The sequence below is a fragment of the Corythoichthys intestinalis genome, chromosome 20 (assembly GCF_030265065.1).
Source record: "Corythoichthys intestinalis isolate RoL2023-P3 chromosome 20, ASM3026506v1, whole genome shotgun sequence".
Lineage (NCBI taxonomy): Eukaryota > Metazoa > Chordata > Actinopteri > Syngnathiformes > Syngnathidae > Corythoichthys > Corythoichthys intestinalis.
In genome coordinates, this window is record NC_080414.1 from 19,453,148 (window position 1) to 19,474,860 (window position 21,713).

Consider the following 21,713-nt stretch of genomic DNA (forward strand, 5'->3'; position numbering starts at 1 on the left):
CAAGGTAATAAAAAAAAAAGCACCTGGGAAAAAAAACACCCCAAATAAATTACTGAAAACATTTTTTAAGCCATTGCAATACACTTCTGTACAAAAGTACTCTTATAAACTTTATTAATCCATTTTCTTTATGTACAAATACACAATCTAACCTTTCGATATGAAACGCGTGTATATACAAAATATGTAATCCTGATTCTGTACAATGCAACCTGATATAAGTTAGTCAATTACAGTCGTTCCAAATGTACACCGGCTTATTTCTTAGAAAGAAAACCATAACATTGCCCAAAAAAAGCAGCGAACATGACAACAAAATGCAGTCCAAACAGTCATGTAGCCCCTTTCACACATGTGACAGTTTTACATGATTTCCTTTGATGAACATGCGTTTTGTATCAAACGATCCAGCAAAATTGTCCGTCAGACGGCCGAGCTGCCGTCGTGTCCAAGGATGTGGCTGATGTTGTGTGCGGGCCTGTTCGGTTGCTTCCCCGAATCAGCGGCAGACGCGTTAGCCAGCGACAGCAGCGGCGACATGGGCATGGCCGAGCCATCGGCAGGCATGCCGGGGGCGGCGATCTCCGGGAAGAGTGAGGTGAGACTGAAGTTAGAGATGTGCGGCGTGATGCCCGATGAGTTTGCGATAGGCATGGGGGGCATGTCGGGAAGTAGCGGGAAGCTAGCTTGAGCGAAGCCCACCGGGCGTGGTGGGGATAAGATGGAGCCGAAGCGGTTGTTGAGGGGAGGCGGGGCACCAGATTTGTCAGCACCGGGGCCCGGGAACATCTGGTTGGAGAAGTACTGCAAGGTGACATCACCCGCTAGGCCGGGGTGGGCAGCTGGAGAGTAAGACGGGTAGAAGGAGGGGAGGGTGTTCTGGGGCTCGACGGGTAGCAGGGAGGGAGTCCGAGCGGTGTTAGGCTGACTAGAGGGCGGCATGAAGGTGGCGTTGGTGTTAATAGGCGCGTTTACACTGCCCTCTGGGATAAACGGGAAGCCGAAGTTCTGCGTCAGGTGTTGTTCAGGGGCTGGGTTGTTGTCGGCGGGCGGCTGGGCACCATCCGCCATGAAGCGAACGATAGTGCTGCGTCGCGCCTCGCCCCCCGACTGGGGGCGGCCCAGGAGGACCCCGCCTCCAGAGGGAAGGGGCGGGGGATTATCGGGCTCAAAAGGATTACTAGGTCGCAGCGGTCCTGAGCGGGGGCGCTCTCCCGGTCTCAGTTTAGAGGGCGGTGCATGGCGCGAGTGTTGGCTGACCGGGGCTGATGGGCGATTAGGCTCGGGAGGGTGGGTGGCGCGGACAACGCCGTGCATGTTGTTGACCTGAGAGATGTGGCTTTTGTTGATGGAGGGGGGCTTCTGACCAGGGCTGGACGCCTTGGCCCGGACGTCCCCGGACGAGCTCCCGCAGGTGTACTCCATGCTAACGGGCGGGCAGCACTGTGTTGCCCTCTGGTGGTTCCCGTCGGGGGTCAGGAGGCTCTGCATGAAACTTTGGTGACAAGCTTCCTGCTCACGGAGCAGCGAGGGCCCAACGTGTGCTCCCTGCGGGCCGAGTTGGACACCCGGGTAGCCTCCGCCGCCACCGCCACGGTTCCTCCCATCCGGAGGCGGTCCAACACCCATTCTGAAACTTCCCTGCTGCTGCTGCGCCCTCTGGGATTTGGGTGCCATGTCACTCCCCCGAGAAGCCTGGGCCTCGAAACCACCAAGTTGATGCGGTCCGGCCACCGCTGTTTTGAAAGGCGGGCACTCCGAAACGCGTTGCACGTCGGCCGACCCCGGGTGGTCTGAGGGGAGGCGGCCCTGTGGGTTGTGCGCCACGTTAGCCTTGCCTCGTCCTGACGCATCCACGTAGCCTCGTGGGTCTCCCCGATCCGGTGCGGCGCCACCACGGCCCGTTTGGAGGTGGTGCGCCATGCGCTGCTGCTGATCGGCGCTGGTCGAGCTTTTACCTATGAGCGCCTCGGCAGAGTAATTGGAGACCCGGTGGCGCTCCTGGCGTGACGGCGCGCACGACAAGTCAGACGAACGGGATGCTGGGTTGCCGGGTGATGAGATGAGCTGCTGTGGGTCCAAAGACCTAGAGGTCATCATCCGCTGCATGGCACTGTGGTCTGGGCCAGGCTAGAGGGGAAATGCACAGAGGTTACTTCAATTGGACCTCATAGATTTCAGTTTCACGTAGTAACATTAAACATTAGATGGCATTACAAGACTTAAAAACAAAACCAAAAAAAAGTACTTGGAAACAACAACAGGTCTGCCATTTTGATTTTAGGCAGCTATCCTTTTAGTATAGTAAAGTATACTAATTTTTGTCAATTAAATCTGTATCTTGGTTTGTGGGTTGGGTCCAAGTCAGGACACATTTCTAAAGTTTGTCCTCTTTGGTGATTAACAGTAATTCGTTCCGACCTTGGCAACACTGTCACCAGGTGGTAATCAGTAGTAGTGACAGTACAGTCGTAATTACAAAGCTTGAGAACGATAAACCGATACGACCGGATATCCGGTTTTACAGGTGAGAGATACAGCTGTATCGATAGTAAAGTTACCATTCGACAGTAATTAGCCATTAAATATTCAATAAACCGATAATAGAGATAGAATTCGGCTATCGCGAGCACAAAAATCTGCTTCTAATGCCTCATTTAATGCATTGCTCAATGGGATAATAATTTAGCTTTTACTTCACATGCTGCGCTTGTGTCATTCACCACACAGCACACTTAGATTGAGACCGCACGCATGATATAATATGGACAAGCACAACTCACGGTCGTGGTTGCCTCAACTTTCCATGCATTTCGGCAGACCCGCTACTAGTCACCGTCATTACCCGATCGTCACGGGCGTCATGACAACGCGAGAGCTAACAAAACCACCGTAACGCATGCTCCGAAGCGTTTTCTTCACAGCCTAAAACGAAACTAGTAGTGGCAACGAAGCAACAAGCTAAAACAATGGACAGTTTGAGCACCGACGCCAGCGACGTCCAGCGACGGATTTTCAACGCACCCAGGAAAACAAAAGTCGGACTTTGAAGTGAGGAAGGCAGCCAGATCTGTTCACACGGGACAGGGCAAGTGTGAAGTGTGGAGGGGTACAGAGATCGTTTTCGAGAGTTTTTAACCCTGAAAAATAACCCACTACAATGGTGGAAAGGGCAGCACGACCCTCTGGAGATTTTTTTTTCCACGAAACGCAGTCCATTTAAAAATGAACACGTGGATTAGTTGATCTTCCCCAAGAACAACAATCTGCCCTTCAAAAAAGACAGTGATGAGGAGTAAAACATGTGGAAACACAGGCATAAGTGAAAGACTTTGCTCTGTATAAGAAAGTAATGATTATTGACTGTCTAAAATGCCATATTTTTATTCCCCAAGTTATACCAGTGGTAAAGCATTATTTATTATTTATTTATAATAACATTGCAGGTTTAATTCTTTTTTTCTCGAGCTGCTGCATATAATTAATATTTTTTGTTTGTAAGATGTTTACGTTGAAAGTTTGCACTTAAATTACTTACCTCTTGTGTTCAAAACACCAGGAAATTACAGTAATTGAATTACTGCACTTTATTGTTGTCTTTCACTGGAGTTTTTTTTATCAATCCCATCCAACAAAATGACAGTCATATAGTAAGCCCAAATTTTTTTTCATAAGGAAATAAAACATAACATTGGTATGAAATTTGTTGTTTAACCCTTTAAGGTCTGGGCCTATTTTGTCTGATTTTGCATGCCTTTGAAGTTGCCTTTATATTTCAAAGAAAGAATTGTTTACGATGGCCTGGTTTGGTCCCTTTTTTGTGACACCTTGAACTTCATGTCCAAATTGTTGTTTCCTTCACTGATCAATTATAAATCATCATTTTGGGCCCAAAAAGACCAAAAATTCCAAAATCGTTTTGTCAAAATTTTTAATATTGATGTCCAATTGACAACCAAACATGCGTGACGAACCGTTTTGAAACTTTGTAATATTTATTCAACATGTTAGGATGAACATTCAACCAAAAAAATTTAGAATAAATAGTCTTATATTTGACAATTCAACATAAACAACAGGTATAGCCATAGGCGTTTTTTGCCTTTATACATGCTCCAGTCAAAACAGGTTATATACAGCAGACCTAACAGTGAAGAACAGTGAAAAAATATATACCATCTAACACAAAAAGTGTTTAGAGGCCATCTCTTTATGAGTTTAGGTATTGCGACCAATCGCCTGATGAAAACTATGTACACACAATCAAGCTTCTTGAACACACATTTATATACACAAATTGAGAAGATTGATGTGGGGAAAAAAAATATATATAACATGGGGGGGGGGGGGGGGGGGCATTTTCAGAAATATTTACAATAAACAAGTTAAATTTTTTTCAGTCATGCCACTCCGAAAAGCAGTTTCGTCCTGGAATTAGACACGGCTACATCACACAGCTCACACTTCCATGGGGTGTCGGTCCTCTTTCCACCCTTCCATTTTCATTTCACTTTGCTTTCATTGTCACTATAAATGTACATGAAAGTAAGTCAGTATTTATGAAAATAATAAAGTATAAAATAAAAATATATACAGCAATAAATAATAATGGAAATCTATATGTATGACAATAGAAAGAATACCATAGCTGAATATGTGCTACATCCCTAATCTTCATATAGAAAGAAGAACACCACAAATTATAAATTCCTGCCTGGGATACCCACAGTGCACGTACGACTTTGATCTGATATGCACATTTTATTATTATATACACAAACACACACTTATATTGCATCAAAATTAACTTTGTCTTGCAATATCAAAAGAAACTTTCAAAAGAAACGTTTTCAGCATGAAAAAAAAGAGTGAGTTGGTTTACCTCTGCTCGTCGATGGCGTCACCCACGTGTTCAAATCCGTCACTATCTTCACTCGAGGACTCTTCCGAAGAAGACGATGATGACGAATTTGGACGATCCTCTTCCTCAAGTTGATCAGAAGCACAATTGCTTGCGCTAAATTTAGTTTTCCGTTCATTGTCAAAGTCACACAAAGTCGCTGCTCGATCCAGCAGTATCCAACTGGCCGTCGCTCGCCACCTCGCTGCTTCAGAACACTCCTCCTCCCTCTCGTTCGGTTGAACCTCGCACCGCAGTTATATTTATTAAAAAAAAAAAAAAAAACGCATTTTGTGCTTCCACTGTGACTTCGAAAGGGTTCGTTTGATTTGTGTTTTTTTCATGGAGCTTCCGTTTTGAAAAAGGACTAGAAATGATGGAAATATAGACATAAACAAATGATCCATGCAGCGTTTTAATGTTTTTTTGAGAGGACAATAAAACTATAAAACTTAAATGACAATATCTCACGTTCTAGTTGGTCGATTGACTTCAAATAAAAACGAGAGTAAACCGCAACTTCCGCACTTTAAAACGAGACCAACCAACGGCATGTGGGTGACGTAATTAAAACGTGAGGGCGCTTCAAAGACGACGTGCGTTGAGGACGCGCCGGCGCGTCCTTCGACTCTCAAGGGTTAATTTTGCTATTAGAAATGTGGTCTTTTTTTTATATGTTTAAAATACTGTACAAACACACACAGCAAATGTTTACTATCGTATCGTTTTCACTCTGTATCGAACCGTATCGTTCTTAAACTGTATCGAATCGTATCGAATCGCTCGGCCATAAAAATATATCGTTTTTTAATCGAATCGTAACCTGTGTATCTAGATACATATCGAATCGGCTTCATGCCAGAGATTCCCAACCCTAGTAATTACCACCTGATTGCACCCATGTGAGACAAAGTCTTTTTCCCGCCAGAACATGATCTACTTATTGCTGCCATAGTTGGCAATAGCACAACAGCAAAAGTATTTTGGGTATAGGCACAACATTCCAAAGTTAAAAATGTAACCAGCGAAGAACTCAGACATTAACCAATGACCCACTTGCTTGCCAATATGGGGACTAACCTTGAGGTGGTCCTGCTGAGCCAGGTGGTTGTTGTGATGGGCTCTGGCTCCAGCAGCTTGGGCCTCACAACTCTTTTCCTGGTGTCTAAAGTGCTGCTGTTGTTGGATCTGTTGTTGAAGATGCTGCTGGTGCCTGCTGTGGGAGTTCTGTTGCTGCTGTAGCTGTTGATGGTGTTGTTGTTGGTGCTGCTGACTTTGATGTGTGGGCCCTTGGTGCTGTTGAGGATGCGACTGCTGGTGCTGCGCCGGCTGATGCGACTGTTGGTGGGACTGCTGCGAGTGTTGCTGAGTGGCCTGCTGCTGTTGCTGCGTGTGCTGCTGATGCGGCGCCTGCTGCGGATGCGAGTGCTGCTGTTGAACTCCAGATTTTTCCAGGTGATGCTGCTTCTGCTGCATGGCAACAGCGGCGGGCGAGGCGGTCTGGCTGCCTCGAACCAGCCCCCTCTTTTTCTGTGCGTGTTGCTCTTGCTGAAGTGCCCTCTGGTGTAGCGAGTGGCGCTGGGCCGGGTCCGGCTGGCTCAGGTGATGTTGCAAATGGTACAGGTGATGTCTTTGTTGCTCTTGTTGATGCTGTTTCATGTAAACATTGCCTCCCAAGTGCTGGACAGGCTGGGCAACAGAATGTTGAGGATGACCCTGGGACAGGTGGGGCACCCCGGGCTGGTTCTGCTCAGGGGGGCAGTGGGTGTCGGTGGCTTGAACTACGGTGCTCATAAATGAGTTTGTGGAGAAAAGAGAGCCTTCGGAATTAATTCTTGCCATAGTCGAGGACGAGGTAGGCATTTGTCCAACCATCATCTGGTTGTGGTCCGCTATTTTTACATCCATGTGGCCCACAGCGGGACCCGGTGGCGGGCACGGCTTAGGTCGTTTTCCTGTGTTGAGCATGGCTTCCTCCTGGGCCTGGCGCTTGGACAGGATCTTTACCTGTCTCTCAGCCTGAGCTCTCATTAATGTCTTCATCGGGGTGTACTCATTTAGCTGGGCTGCACCTGAGCAGGGAGAGAGTGTGTTGTTAGAAGGCTGGGCAATGTGGACAGAGGCAGTAGCAGGAGAGGGCACGGAGCACTGCTGGCCCAACAGACTGGGAGAGCCCGGGTAAGGACGCTGGGAGGAACTGGGCCTGATCAGGTTGTTGACACTCAAACTGGCAACGGTGCCACTTTGTGCTGAACTCTGAGTTTGGACCTGAGATTGGGTGTATGTGATGAGATGAGCTGGGTTCTGTGGATGTCTGCTTCCACCTGCTCCACTGACAGAACTATCGCCAATTTGTCCTCTGACGGACACCTGAAGTGGAGGCTTAACCGTCACGGAGTCTACAGGTTTGGTCAATTTTGCCTGCTGCCCAGTGGGGTTTTTTTCTTTACTAGCAAGAACTTTGGGTGGCTGCCATGTGGCAGGAGCAGTGTCGTTCCCGACACAGTTTCCAGCCCTCCTTCCCGGACTGTCTTGTTCTAGCATGGCCAATGCAAGCATCTCGGCCTGCTCAGATGTGAAGGTAAATGATCCAAAGGAGCCAGAGGAGGCAGTCATGCCTTGACCCTGAGGAAGCATGGAGGCCACAGAGAAGCCTCTGCCTCCCCCTGCAACTATAGACATGGAGGAATCCGTCACCGGGGGTTCCACGGGTTGATCGTCTAGGTTAGTGTACATCCCATGAGATAGCACCAAGTCTTTCTTAGGCATTGTATGTGTTGTGGACACTGCTGAGCTTGTAGCAGGTCTCTCTTCTTCGGTTTGTCTGTTTTTCCCTACTGGCTGAGGAAGTTTGGCATCAGTTGGCACATTAGGGTCTGGTTGCTCTGTCTGTACTCTTGCAGCAGTATCGGTCTTCCTCAGCTCTGAATTTGTCGTGCTAGTGCTAACCAACGACAACGAAGTTGCAGTGGTGGATGAGGGAGAGGGGTCATATTTACTGCAAGGCACCGAATCTGTATTGTCGGGTCGCTTGGGACACGATTCTGATTGCGTACTTGGAGTAACGGCGACTACTGCTGTGGTGCATACGATAGCAGGAGTGATGGATTTATTCACTACATTACTGTCTCCTGTAGCAGTGACGACAGTTCTACTCGTTTTAGACACCGTTATGGGAATAGCTGTGTTGCTTTGTGTTGTGTCAGTCGCTTCACTGGTGGCCAGTTGCTTCATTTCTAATTCTACAGGCTTGTTTACCACCGAGCTGCCATTTGAAGCTACAGCCGCTTTGTCATTAGTGGCCAAGGCTTCACTCACTGATGGCGTGAGTGATGCCACACTGACAGTTGCAACTGTGGTTGCTGTAACACTTGAATTAGGTTGACTAAAAATAACAGTATTGGGATTTGCGCTGACAGAGGCGACAGTTTGCGGCTGGGGCTGACTAAATCCACTTGGACCGCTGGATGTAACGCATATAACCGTTTTCGGCGAGCTTTGTGGAGAAGGGACAATTTGTACAGTTTCACCAGACACTGTGGTAGGGGCTACAAGAGGAATGTCTGAGGCCTGAGATGTTTTCTGATTTTCTGAACTAGCCTGGTTGAGCTCACTCTTCTTAGACACTTTGGTCCTTTTAGCTGCTGATCGCTTAGCTTGGAGATTTGTCCGCAAGCGCTTTCCAGCAAGCTTAGGCACACTCACAGCAAGTCCGGATTTGACCGGGCTCAGGCGAGGCACCTGTAATTGCTGGACAGGCGTGACCACTGTGGCTCCAGGGACACTAACTGGAGCAGGAGGCTGTCGTTTTTGCTGGACATCAGCTGATGGCGCAGCTTGCGGCGGGTCACAATTGTTGTTGCTGTTGTTGCTCTGGCTAGAAATGCTAAGTGGAAGCCCCTGAGAGATGCTCTGGTTCAGACTACTTAGGGCGCCAAGGCTGTTGAGAGCCACGTTAGTAGTGGGTTCCTCAATAGTGGTAGGCTGGACCAGTTGGATTGTACTTTGGGAAGCGGTTTTATCTGAAGTCTTCATGGGCTGTAAGGCAAACACCTGCCCGTTCACAGTGATCGTCTGCGGGGTAGCCTGGACTCCAGTGGCTGCCTGGCTCATCGGTGATGGATGGTTCAACGGAGGCTGTGCCGGACGCGGAAGAATATGCACCAGCTGCTTTCCACCCACACTCTGCAACGTTGATGTAGAACTGTTGGTTGTTTGAGTGGCAGGTATTGAAGCAGGCACAGCAGTAGCAGCGACAGTAGGCACCAAGCCAACCTTAGGATTCTGAGAGGCAGGCGCAGTTTGGTTGGGTGCCTGAATGATGACAATATGTTGGCAGGGGGTCGGGTTGCTCACTTCTTCTCTGATGACTGGCTGGCTTGGGCAGGAGTTGGCCTGCTGTAGAATGACGACGCTGGGGTTGTTGGTGTTCTGCGGCACTGATGCTGTTGCACTGCTTGGGTTGACCTGCAGGACCTGCATGGTTTGGAGGAGGGGCAGCACAGTGGCCTGCTGTTGAGCTTGTGGAATAAGGGCCGTGGGAGTGTGGGGAATAAGCGACGCGGGCTGAAGTACTGCTGGCTGGGGTTGAGAAACAATGGTGGGGTGGGCCACAATGGCCGGCGGCGGCACAACAGCACATTGCGGTTGTGGGGCAAGAACTGGGATTGCGGGTCGTAGCTGGGGCGGCCTTGCCTGAATATGTGCTGTAATAGGGGCTTGTTGTACAGGCACAGGCGGAGGCTGCATCTGTATTTGAATTGGTTGAACTGGAGGAGGTTTAGTGCCCACAGGGCACACTGTCACCTGGTGGACAGCTTGAGTGGTGCTGCCTAAACTCTGGCAGACGGGCTGCACTGTGTTGCCTGCCATCTGCAGCGTTGTCCATGTGGTTTGCGTGCTACCAGCAGCCCCTGCCCTGAGAAGGGCTTGGCTATTAGGGATTGCAGTGTAATTTACAGTCCTGAGGGTGGTGTCCCTTACAGTCTGATTTATTGTGGCAAGACAGGAGACGGGTGGCGGAAGCTGAGAAGCTGAAGTAGCGGCTATGTTGGTCAGGGAGGGGACAGCAGGTGGCTGGGCTAGTCCAGTGTTTACGGTGGGAAGCTGGAGGGTGATGTAGGACATGGAAGGTGGCTCAGGCGGCTTCTCTATAACACACTGCTCTACCACGGTGAGGCCTGCTGTCGAATGTGTGACACCTGAACCGGTGTGAAGCAAAGTAGCGGAAGAAGTTGGTTGGAGCAAGGCTCCATTCACCCTCACACTTGGGTTCACGTCCGAGGGCGGCTGAAGGATTAATGTTTCTGAGAGTTGTTTCCCGGGATTCGCATCTTTTCCTGTGGGGCACATCACGTTGCCGTTGGAATAGACAATTATTCTCTTGGGCAGCTGATGAGTTGGAGTCACTTTGGCAACTTTGGTACAGCGCTTCTTGCCCTTCCAGTGGATCGTAGGGTCTTCTAAGATGTTAATATCATGGGCTTTGAGAAGCTCTATGTAGTGGCCGCTCTCCTTGCGAAGCTCCTCACATTGACGCCGCAATCGTCTGATCTCGTCCGCTATAGAACCAGAGAATGTATAGAACCATTAGTCAGAGGCAACGGCTGTATATGATTACACAAAAATATCTCCAGTATAATAAACAGCTTTTCAGAGGGTGCATCTGTCCTTGCTAGCTAACTTGATGGTGTGGTGAACCCAGAGTACAAAACCAAAAATATTTCCACAACTCTGTTTTTAAAAAAAATAAATAAATACAGTGATACCTCAGCTCACGAACGCTTAAGCTCACGTACTTTTTGCCACAAGAACATTAAATTCGCGAGCATATAGTCTCTGCTGACGAACTAGTTTTCGGCGCACGAATCAAACCACGCGGTTGAACAGCGCCACGAGAAGCTGACGCACGCTCACGGCGTCCCAGTTCGTCCCCTCCCTTTCGTTGAGTGCGGACGTGGTTTGTGTTTGATAGACATTTTGGACCATATTGAGTGTACTTTTGCTATTATGGGACTGAAAAAGACCCCACCACAGGCTAGTGTTAAGCCTAAGAAGACATTAAAGAAAATAAGGTATATTTTTGTGTAGTTTTAAGGCTTATTTAGTAGAAAATTATGTTTTATGGGGACCTGGGAACGGATTATTCTCATTTTAATGGTTTCTTATGGAAAATAAATGTTCGGAAGACGAACTTCTCGCCTTACACACACTTTCTGGGAACCAATTATGTTCGTGAGCTGAGGTATCACTGTACTTACATTTTGGGTAGGGGGTGTAATGGTACACAAAAATCTCGGTTCGGTACGTACCTCGGTTTTGAGGTCACGGTTCGGTTCATTTTCGGTACAGTAAGAAAACAAAATGCAAAATATAAATGTGCTAGTTTATTACACACCTTTGTGTTTTCAACAATAGGAACATTAGCCTATACAAAGCTAGAATTCTGCTCAAAAAGTAGCGGGTATTTAAAGATAATCCAACAACAATTTGCCTTTCAGACACCGCATATTGGTCAGCTTTCTTTCTGAAAGAAAGAAGAAAAAAGAAGTCCTGTGCTAAAGAGAAAAGCAATCCCACTGACAAAGATTTTAACATATATTTTACAAATGAAATGCCTCAACGAATTTTTTTTCTTCTTCTTATGAACGCGTTTCAAAAGCATTATTGGTGGATTTTCTCAAGTTAAAGCGCCACACAGAAATTAATAAATTTAATTGTGTAAGCAGGATCTGTGTATTATTATTATTATTATTTAATTACAGGTGTTTTAGCTCATTTCAATTTATTTTATTTAAATGGGCTATTATTTATTTTGTGTTTATATTTTACAAATGTGATGTAGTATTCATTTATATTGTATATTTTATGCTGTATAACTTTAGTTCCTATGTGAATATTAGTTCCTACTTGTTTTGTTGTGGTAGGAAGGTTTTGTACTGAACACGGGGCCGTGTTGGTTAATGTTATAGCAGAGAAGACAGCACTAAATCAACAAAGTCAAGTCAACCGTGCCCCGATCTACTACTCAAGAGATCTGATGGACTAAAAAAGTGGGTTACGAATCGATCACATATTAGTTTGAAAATCGACCGGATCCACCGTATTTTTACACGAGTGACTTCCGGTCTGCCTAATCCTAGCTACCGGTAGTAGTATTGACGCAGGAGGGTCGCGTCTTGCGTCAAATAATAAACTCTGCCGTTCTTTTCGCATGCATCGTGTTGAGCCGCTTCTGGGACGCGTCTAACACGTGGCCACACTGCGACTGGTGTGCATTGGCTGATTGACTTTAACGCCCGCGTTTCACTGCGTTCTCGCGGCGGCTACGTTGTCACTCCGTTGACGTTTCTGGGTTATACGTACTGTCCTACCGTGTTGGTGCTCATTATAGTAGAGAAGACGGAGTAAACATAATCTACACCAGACATGTCCAAAGTCCGGCCCGGGGGCCAAATGCGGCCCGTGGTCAAATTTCATCCGGCCCCCAGCCTCTGTCCTAAAATCAATAACGTCTGGCCCGCACGCAGACTTAATAAGTTGGTCAGCAGTACTGCTACCAGCATATGAAGTAGCTTACACACTAAATGCTACTCATCATTTACCCACTAAAACGCAGCAGCACTCCAAGCAACATTACCCCATGAGACCCTTTACTCCCAATTTTCTAAAATGACGACAATCGACAAAAAAAGAAAGTTAGTTGACTGTGACGGCCGACGCTTCAAGGATAGGTGGAAATTGGACTATTTCTTCACTAAAATACGCAACAACTGTGTCCGCCTCCTTTGCAAAGAGACAGTCACTGTTTTTAAAGAGTTCAATGTGAGGCGATATTACCAAACAAGACACGCTGACATGTACGACAAGATTACAGGGAAGATGCGTTGTGAGAAATTGAGGCAACTTGAAGCTAGTTTATTTCACAGTAGTATTTCACAAGAGCCCGAGAGTCGAAAGAGAACGCCACAAAGGCTAGTTGTGAGATTGTTGAAATGATTAATAATTAAAAAAATAAAAATAAAGCAAATGTGATGCACAGAATGGCTTGCTAAAATTTGCTTAAATATATTGTTCTTAGGGCTGTCAAACGATTAAAATTTTTAATCGAGTTAATCACAGCTTAAAAATTAATTAATCGTAATCTCAATTCAAACCATCTATAAAATATGTCATATTTTTCTGTAAATTATTGTTGGAATGGAAAGACAGATATATACATTCAACATACTGTACATAAGTACTGTATTTGTTTATTATAAAAATAAATCAACAAGATGGCATCAACATTATTAACATTCTGTTAAAGCGATCCATGGATAGAAAGACTTGTAGTTCTTAAAAGATAAAAGTTAGTACAAGTCATATAAATTTTATATTAAAACCCCTCTTAATGTTTTCGTTTTAATAAAGTTTGTAAAATTTTCAATCAGAAAATAAACTAGTAGCTCGCCATTGTTGATGTCAATAATAATTATGGTGCTGAAGCCTGAAAGTGCTGAAACCCATAAAATCAGTCACACACAAGCACCAGCAGAGGGCAGAAAAACACCCAAAAACACAAGTAACAAGTGAAAATGAGACTTTGCTGTCATTTTAATCTGTTTGAGCGGGGCATGCGCGTTAAATGCATCAAATATTTTAACGTGATTAATTTAAAAAAATTAACGCCTGTTAACGCGATGATTTTGACAGCCCTAATTCTTCTATGTAAAAAACGTCAGCCCAAGGTCGGCCCCTCAAATTTTTACGACACCAAATCTGGCCCCCCTTGCAAAAAGTTTGGACTCCCCTGATCTACACAAAGAAACTAACCCGATCGACTCACAGCCTCAAAAAGACTGAGTCTGTAAGGGTTACATTACGTCAGAAACTCGTTCGGTATGTCTCCGTTCCGAACCGAGTGCCACGTACTGAAACGGTTCAATACAAACGCATGTACCGTTGCACCCTTAATATTGGGGGTTCATAATTGGCATGTTTGTTTTCTTACAATGTACAAAATATTCTTTCGTAATTCTTCGGTCACAAAGGAAATATTAGCATTAGACTCGTGTTGATACTGACAGTGTTTGAACTTTACCTTGAACTTTATCACCGCCTTCCAGGAGCATTGCGTCATTTTGTTTCTTCAGCTCGGTGATGTAGCGAAAGGCCTGGTCCAGGATCATGTTCTTACTCTAAGTACACAGACAAGGGTGACCGTGAGCCTATTAAAAAAATAAATCACAACTATAATTGCATCTCACCTGTTTAAGTGCTTGTGAACAAGGCAGCAGATTGCCAATGCGGTTAATCCCTGCATTTATCTTCTCTTTTCGGTGCCTCTCGACTGAATAGAAGAAAGAAAATAAGCAAGCACAATGTAACCACAGGTAAGGTTTTAATGAATATTTTACCTGCATTGTGGGATTCTTTGTTTTTCTTCTTTCTGCAGAGTTGGAAAAGGTATCTGATTTAATACAGCAAATCTTTTGTTCTTCTTCTTTCTTTTAAAGCACGATGATGGTTTAAATATGGCTTACTTTGGTTTTCGACCAGTTTCTGTTTCAGTCATCTCTGGCATCCTTTCCCAAACAGATGCCTGTTTGATAGGGCACCAGGCAAGTCAACACACTCACCAGGTTGACCTGAGATCCTTCCTGTGGCCGTCCTGAAATATAAACATACATCCCATAATTGACATCGACAATGACATACTATGTATACAATAAGACAAGATTAATTGTAGACAGAGTGGCACAACAGCTTGTTAAATTATAATGCACACAGGGCTTCTGCTGCAACCACAAACGTCAGATATCATTGTAGCACATTTAAACTAATGCGTGCGTTTCAAACCCCAGTGCAACAAAAAGAACACGTAAGGCTAAGTATTGTACAGTAACTGCATTTATTTCTCAAGCTAGTTTGTATATGACAAAGTATTCAGCATTCTGTGCTTAGCCCGGCTAGCTCGCAAATAGTTAGCCGAGCTCATTTATAAAGCTAAAAACGTGCGCTGATTCGTCGTCGCGCTGCCCGCAAAACGCTAACATAAGACTGCAAGATCCCACTGACCTGTAGTTTGGACATTTTAGGTTATTATCCGCACCCACGACAACTTAAGCGAGAGGTTCGGGAAGCTAGCTGCTTGCTAGCTACTTAGCATGCTATTTCAACCCAGCTCTCAAAACAATCTTGGCTTCAAAAATAGGCGGGCGCTCATGATCTGACAGCCAATCATATTTCGACGTAGTCGCGACACAGCCAATCAAAGTGAGCGACTGTCCACTAATGATGCTTTTACGCCTCAATTTGTTTGTCCTTGTAGGTAAACTTGAAATAAATTGCAGAATATTTTGACTGGGTTGATTTTAAATACACCTAGTTAACACCTTGAATGTTTTTTTAATTTATTCTTGTAACACTTTCACAGGAACAATCAATGACTGCAGAATATTTTTTTAATCTATAGTGATGACAGAATTCACCTGTACTGCAAATAGTAATTTATTTAGACGTTAAAAAGTCATACAATATAGAGCTCCAGAAAAAGATAAAATTCTTCAAAGAAAGAAACCATGCTTATACTACAGTAGAGCGAGGACACAAGTCTCCTTGCATGCATTCGAAGTCAGAGCTTCCTCTGGGTATAACACACGCACACACAAGCGCTTCGAAACAAAACAAGCGGACAACTCCGGCAGTCGATACTCGGCAGAGAGTTGTTGGGAGGACGAGCTCTGCCGTGTCACCGAGACGCACTACTTCCCATAAGCTCTCACGTTTCCCTTTTGGAGAAGAACACCATTTTCCAAACCCAGGAGAACCTCTGAAACGCTTAACCTCTGCGATGTAAAATGAAAATAAAACCAAGAAAAAAAAATAAAACAACCAAATGGTTACTTTTAAATGAAGTCAATCCGAGCGCGGCATTAACCATGTTAACTGTTTTGCGTCGGAAAGATGGTCGCTCTTGTAAACTGTTCCAAAACCAGAAACTTTGGATAACAGCCCAGCCCCCCCCCCTCCCCCCACTCCAATTAAGCTTTTAGAGTTGCATCAAAACCAAGTCAAACACAAAGTACGCATTGCAAACACCACACTTGGGTTGTCAATCTGAAGAATACTTTTTGGACACTTTGTCAATTAACTGTATGAGTAATGTCGGGGGGGGGGGCGATAATCCAAAGGGAGTCATTTGCCAGGTAATTTTTGAGTTTTCTTTTCCTTCCACAATTTTGTCTTTGAAAGCATCCTTGTGGGGTGGGGGCGTTTGTCACAGTTCTTTTTTCCGCAGGTCAGATGTGCTGGTTTTTCCAAAAAGCGGGTGACGCCCCGCCCGTTTCAGCACTATTCCGTTTTCTGAAGCTCTCTGCTGGGCGGCGCGCTCGGACTGCGCAAGCTTTTCTGTAGGACGTGCGCATCTGCCGGTTCTATCCTCTTGTAGTAGTTCTTCTTCGTTTCGATGATTTCGAAGCCAAACTTCTGGTAGAAGTCGATGGCTGACTCGTTGCTTATCTGGACGTGACTGTCGGAACATTTTACAGATATTTGAATATGTCTCATTAGATGAGGAAAACATGGAACACTTACAGGTAAATGTTGTCTAAAGTGCCATCCTTCTCGCAGATGTTGAGCACGTGGTTTAGCATCTTTGTACCTACAAATACAACAACACAAAAATTTTAAAATATAACATCTAGAAAAGGATTTTCCTCAGTTTTGTGGAGCTCACCAATGCCAAGTCTCCGGTACGGGGCAAGACAGCCCAGTGTCATGATGTACAATCGCTTTTGGTTCTGAGAGTGGTCCACTCGGCAGCACACAGCCCCAACTGCGATGTCATTAAAGTATGCTGTAAGACAACAACAAAAAAGGAGACAGCCCCCACCTCAGTTAAGATTCAATGATTTGTATTTATAAAGTTTTATGTACTGCAGGATTTCCCCCAGAAAACCTGCAAGGCCTGGTAAAACCTGGTAGCCCACCAGGCCTATATAAGCGCTGTGGGGAAACCTTGTACGGTTATCAATGTCATATATATTCATTATAATTTTTTTATTAAAAAAGGGGAAAAAATATAAGGCAAGATTAATTTGTTCCATCACCTACCAAGCTTAGCGAGCTCGCCCACCTCCAACACGTCCTTGTAGAACTTGTCGTTGTAGCTGACTGGGAAGATGACCTGGTTGAGGCGCTTCAGCTGCTTGATGTTGTGGGGCGTCACATCCCCCAGCTCGATCCGGCTACTGGAACAAGAGCGAAACGGTCAAAGGGCTGACAATGCAAAATATCTACAAATTAGGGCTGTCAAAATTATCGCGTTAACGCGCGATAATTAATTTTTAAAAATTAATCACATTAAAATATTTGACGCAATTAACGCACATGTCCCGCTCAGACAGTATTCTGCCTTTTGGTAAGTTTTATAGCAAGTTTTTTGTGCTGTCTAACAGCGAACTCTTGTGGTCGCTTCGCGACATGATTTATTGCTTTCTTGCCAGTTCAATATGGCTGCACGACGTCTCGGGCTGACGCCTACGTTGTAATGTTGTGCTTATATGATCCTTGGACAAGATTTGTCCGTAAGTATGGTTGTTGTAAAGAATGTACATATTATGTTAGTAAGCGAAATGTTATATTTTTTGTATGAGACGCTTTTTGTTTATGTTTAGTGAACCTGTATAGCGTGCTAAGCTAACGTTGTTGTTGTACGGTCTAAAGAGGACAGTGGTTTGAGGCCATTTTATTAATAAATCAGATGAAAAAGGAAGAAGTCTGATTATTAAGGCGTCGTTCACTAGCTGTCTAGCTTTGGAAAAAGTAAACGCTTCGGAGTGAGGACAGCATAGACAGATTTAAATGACAGTAGAGTGAAATGCCCACTACAGTCCTTATGTACCGTATGTTGAATGTATATATCCATCTTGTGTCTTATCTTTCCATTCCAAAAAATTATTTTACAGAATATATATATAATTTACAGAAAAATATGGCATATTTTATAGATGGTTTGAATTGCGATTAATTGCAATTAATTACAATTAATTAATTTTTAAGCTGTAATTAACTCGATTAAAAATTTTAATCGTTTGACAGCCCTACTACAAATCTAACAAGACTTCAGCTAGATTTTTTTAAGCGACCATAAAAGACGAGTCTGAAAATATGGTAATATGTAGTTAATAAATGCAGTGCAATTTTGTTGCTGTTGAGCGTGATAAACACAAACAAAAATCTGGATTGTTATATTTTAACAATACCACTAGTGTGAATACACTGTGCACTCAGCAGCCTTGGTGTTAACGCACACTATTCACTCTCACATACACACAGTTCCATTGACAATGCAGGAGAAAGGTGAGGAAGAGCGTGTTGAACCCATACATCCATTTTCTATTGCATTAGGGTCTCCTGGTGAGCATCAAAGGTGACTTTAGGGGACAGCTTATGATATAAACAAACATGCATTCATGCGTATGAACATTGTTAACAGGTTGAAATCCACCCAGCCGGGATTCGAACCTTCAACCTTAGAACTGTGAAGTATGGGTGCCAACCACGAAATTAACCCACTTGACCCAAAATGCACGTCATTTCTGACATTGCAAACTCTAAAATTAATGTTTGACTTTTAGATGTCTCGGTTTTTATCGTATGAATTTCATTACGTTCTTGCATATTCATTTGTTCCATTACGTCCACTTTAACTACTGTTTAATCACAGCGAACGTGGAAAGACCCGCTCACATTCGTAGTTAAGCATTAGCCGCCAGCTCTCTACAAGAAGCGGCTAGAAACCACCGGGCTGTTAGGGATAGCGTTCGGTTATTAACAGCGCTGTCTCGGGGTTCTTTTTATTTTTTCCATACCACAGCTCGGGTACCGAGTTTAAAAATAGCTTAGCAAGCTAAGCTAAGCTACATAGCTGACCAGCCTCGCCGTCTCCTCCCCCGGAGATAAAATGCAGTCGTGAAAGCCTTCTTAGCAGCTTAAAAAACGGACACTCACCCTTTCATTGTAAACGGGTATAGTTTTCACCGAGTCTTGACTTTTGGCGTCTGAGAGGGTCGATACGGGGATATTTGACAAGAGTTGGGGTCGGGGGTGCCTTCCCGTTTTACCCTCCACATGTAGCTTTGCAACGGTTAGCTTAGCCAGCGCACCGCTTTCCACGATTGCGAGCGGACTGTCAACCCTGACCCCGCGCATGCGCAGTCACCATTCCGATATGTCTTGTATGCCCTGATTTGGGTCTGTCAGGATGTACAATCGCTACTGTTTTAGAATGATATTATCTGAAGCCAGTGGCGTCGTGAGGCATATTTTTGTGTTACTTTATTCACAAAACAAACAAAAATAACATTACAAAAATGCTGACTATTAACTATGAAGTTCTCGAAGAACCCAGTGACGCCCCTGACAGAAGCTAAAATGATATGATTTAGAATGACTAGATTATTTAGTTGCATATATACATAATATCAATGGCGTAGGTTTGGTCTCAATATTGGTAGGGACAATATAACAGCATAACCTCCATGTACACTTTTTGGTTGAGACTGGACTAAGCAGATTGGGTAAACTGCGGTCAGGGCTATACTTCTCACCAATGTGAACCAAATTAATTGATAGGCTAAATTATTATTGCAAAAGAAATCAATATAAATTTCATTAACTTCCGCTCTGCAAATTTATAACGTCTTAATCTGCTAATTTTTCTTAACTCCAGTTGAATAATTTTCTCCATCTTGTTGTGAGCGTTAAAGGCTGGTTAACAGATTAATGCGTCAGATCCGCCACTTACTTTAGGTAAATATTACAACAGTATATGTTCTTATAAGGGCTGTTTTTAATCGAGTTAATAACAGCTTAAAAATGAATTAATCGTAATTAATTGCAATTCAAACCATCTATAACCTATGCCATATTTTTCTGTAAATTATTGTTGGAATGGAAAGATAAGACACAAGACGGATATATACATTAAACATACAGTACATAAGTACTGTATTTGTTTATTATAACAATAAATCAACAAGATGGCATTAACATTATTAACATTTGGTTAAAGCAATCCATGGATAGAAAGACTTGTAGTTCTTAAAAGATAAATGTTAGTACAAGTTATAGAAATTTTTATATTCAAACCCCTCTTAATGTTTTCGTTTTAATAAAATTTGTAAAATTTTCAATCAAAAAATAAACTAGTAGCTCGCCATTGTTGATGTCAATAATTACACAATGCTCATGTGGTGCTGAAACCCATAAAATCAGTCACACCCAAGCGCCAGCAGAGGGTGACAAAACACAGAAAAACACATGTAACAAGTGGACATTACACTGTGCCGTCATTTTAATCTGTTTGAGCGGGGCATCTGCGTTAAATGCGTCAAATATTTTAACGTGAATAATTTTTAAAATTACCGCCCGTTAACACGATAATTTTAACAGCCCTAGTTCTTATTAAGGCCAGACAACTACAGGTTGGTCACTAGTCACCTAAATCAAGAAAAAAAATGCTTTCAAATAATGTTTTGAACAATATCTATTCTTGAATTAAGAACATTTCTGACAAGTTTTTATTTATTTATTTATTTATTTTCAAATAGTAAATATACAAACGTTTTGCTTAAAATAAATCTGTGAGGCTTATTTACAGCTAGGCATTTTTCTTATTTTAAGAAATCTAAATGAGTAAAATTTACTTGAAGCACTAGCAGATAATTTCATTTATTTCTTGTAGATTTGCACTGAAAACAAGGGAATTTAAGTTTTTTAAGTTTTTAAGTTTGTTAAGTTTAACCCTTTTTTCTCATTTTAAAGAAGGTGGGGTTTTACAGTGCATATGTATTGATTTTGGTGGTACAACGTTCGATTCAAACCTTTGTTTTCAAAAACTACTAAAGAAACATTTTGAAAACTTCCAGAATAAGTGTCTGGATTCTATAAGCAAGTTTAAATTGCAATATTTAAACACAGAGGTGGGTAGAGTAGCCAAAAAGTTTACTCAAGTAAGAGTAGCGTTACTTCAAAATAATATTACTCAAGTAAGAGTAAAAGTAGTCATCCAAAAAAAATGTACTCAAGTACAAGTAAAAAAGTATTCAGTGAAAAGAATACTCAAGTAAAAGTAACATTTTGAGTAACTGCTTATTTTTGTTAGATTTGTTTTCTAACAATTGTATATGAACCGTTGTTATAATGATACTGGACAATAACACTTTCCCAACCACATTAAACCAAAGAAATAAAAAAAACAACAACAACAACAACAACAACAACATTGAATTCCAATGAGAAAAAAAACAAATGAGGCACTATTCGTCCAAAGAGCATGATTGCCCTCTGGTGGAAAAAATAGTTCCTAGTTTGAATAGTGAAGAGTTCCTTCATAATTACTACCATAATTTCCCAAATATAAGGCGCACCCGTCTATAATGCGCACCCCAAATTTACTTGTAAAATCTAGGGAAATTTATTGTACCCGTTTATAACGCGCACCCTAATTTTAGCACCAATAAATAGAAGAATACAAGAAAACAGAGCTCGTGTACAGATACAGAAATATCATTTCACTGACTGGTGAAACACAGCACAAGCATAGTACATTGGTAGTTCAAAACATGACCATAAACTGACAATATATACGGTAATAATATGATTTGACAACTTCTCCAACTTACCAGAATCTAGGAGAAAACAAAACAGATGTGACTTTTCTTTTATAGGCTGCTGTATCACTTGCTCGTTTCATCATGATGAATAAATGTTTCTTCCATGGATTGATTACGGTAAAATGAAAGTGAGAACGTTTAAGTCGGAAATC

At 43.4% G+C, this 21,713-nt stretch overlaps 3 protein-coding genes across 4 annotated transcripts in view; 1 reads left to right on the top strand and 2 right to left on the bottom strand.

The window, feature by feature from the left end:
- On the bottom strand, positions 1 to 15,255 carry LOC130908649 (basic helix-loop-helix domain-containing protein USF3). Its single transcript, XM_057824306.1, has 7 exons — positions 14,960 to 15,255; positions 14,425 to 14,552; positions 14,299 to 14,330; positions 14,149 to 14,231; positions 13,983 to 14,079; positions 5,981 to 10,461; positions 1 to 2,130 (listed from the first exon to the last, which is right to left on the bottom strand). Exons 2-7 carry the CDS (start codon positions 14,463 to 14,465, stop codon positions 424 to 426), a joined length of 6,441 nt encoding a protein of 2,146 aa, XP_057680289.1. The 5' UTR covers positions 14,466 to 14,552; positions 14,960 to 15,255; the 3' UTR covers positions 1 to 423.
- atp6v1ab (ATPase H+ transporting V1 subunit Ab) overlaps positions 11,883 to 21,713 on the top strand; it is a 27,709-nt gene continuing 17,878 nt past the window's right edge. Inside the window, exons 1-3 of the mRNA XM_057824313.1 lie at positions 11,883 to 11,952; positions 14,240 to 14,274; positions 14,398 to 14,502. The gene's annotated coding sequence lies outside the window, so the exon portion shown is untranslated. The remainder of the gene's footprint in view (positions 11,953 to 14,239; positions 14,275 to 14,397; positions 14,503 to 21,713) is intronic.
- Positions 15,424 to 19,099, bottom strand: naa50 (N-alpha-acetyltransferase 50, NatE catalytic subunit). 2 transcript variants are annotated; one of them, XM_057824315.1, is made up of 5 exons: positions 18,896 to 19,099; positions 16,997 to 17,130; positions 16,620 to 16,739; positions 16,478 to 16,544; positions 15,424 to 16,412 (listed from the first exon to the last, which is right to left on the bottom strand). In XM_057824315.1, the coding sequence occupies exons 1-5, from the start codon at positions 18,901 to 18,903 to the stop codon at positions 16,235 to 16,237; spliced, it is 507 nt and encodes a 168-aa protein (XP_057680298.1). In that variant the 5' UTR covers positions 18,904 to 19,099; the 3' UTR covers positions 15,424 to 16,234. The 2 variants fall into 2 exon arrangements, with proteins under 2 accessions (XP_057680298.1, XP_057680297.1); XM_057824314.1 differs by having other exon boundaries at positions 15,427 to 16,412; positions 16,997 to 17,133; positions 18,896 to 19,098.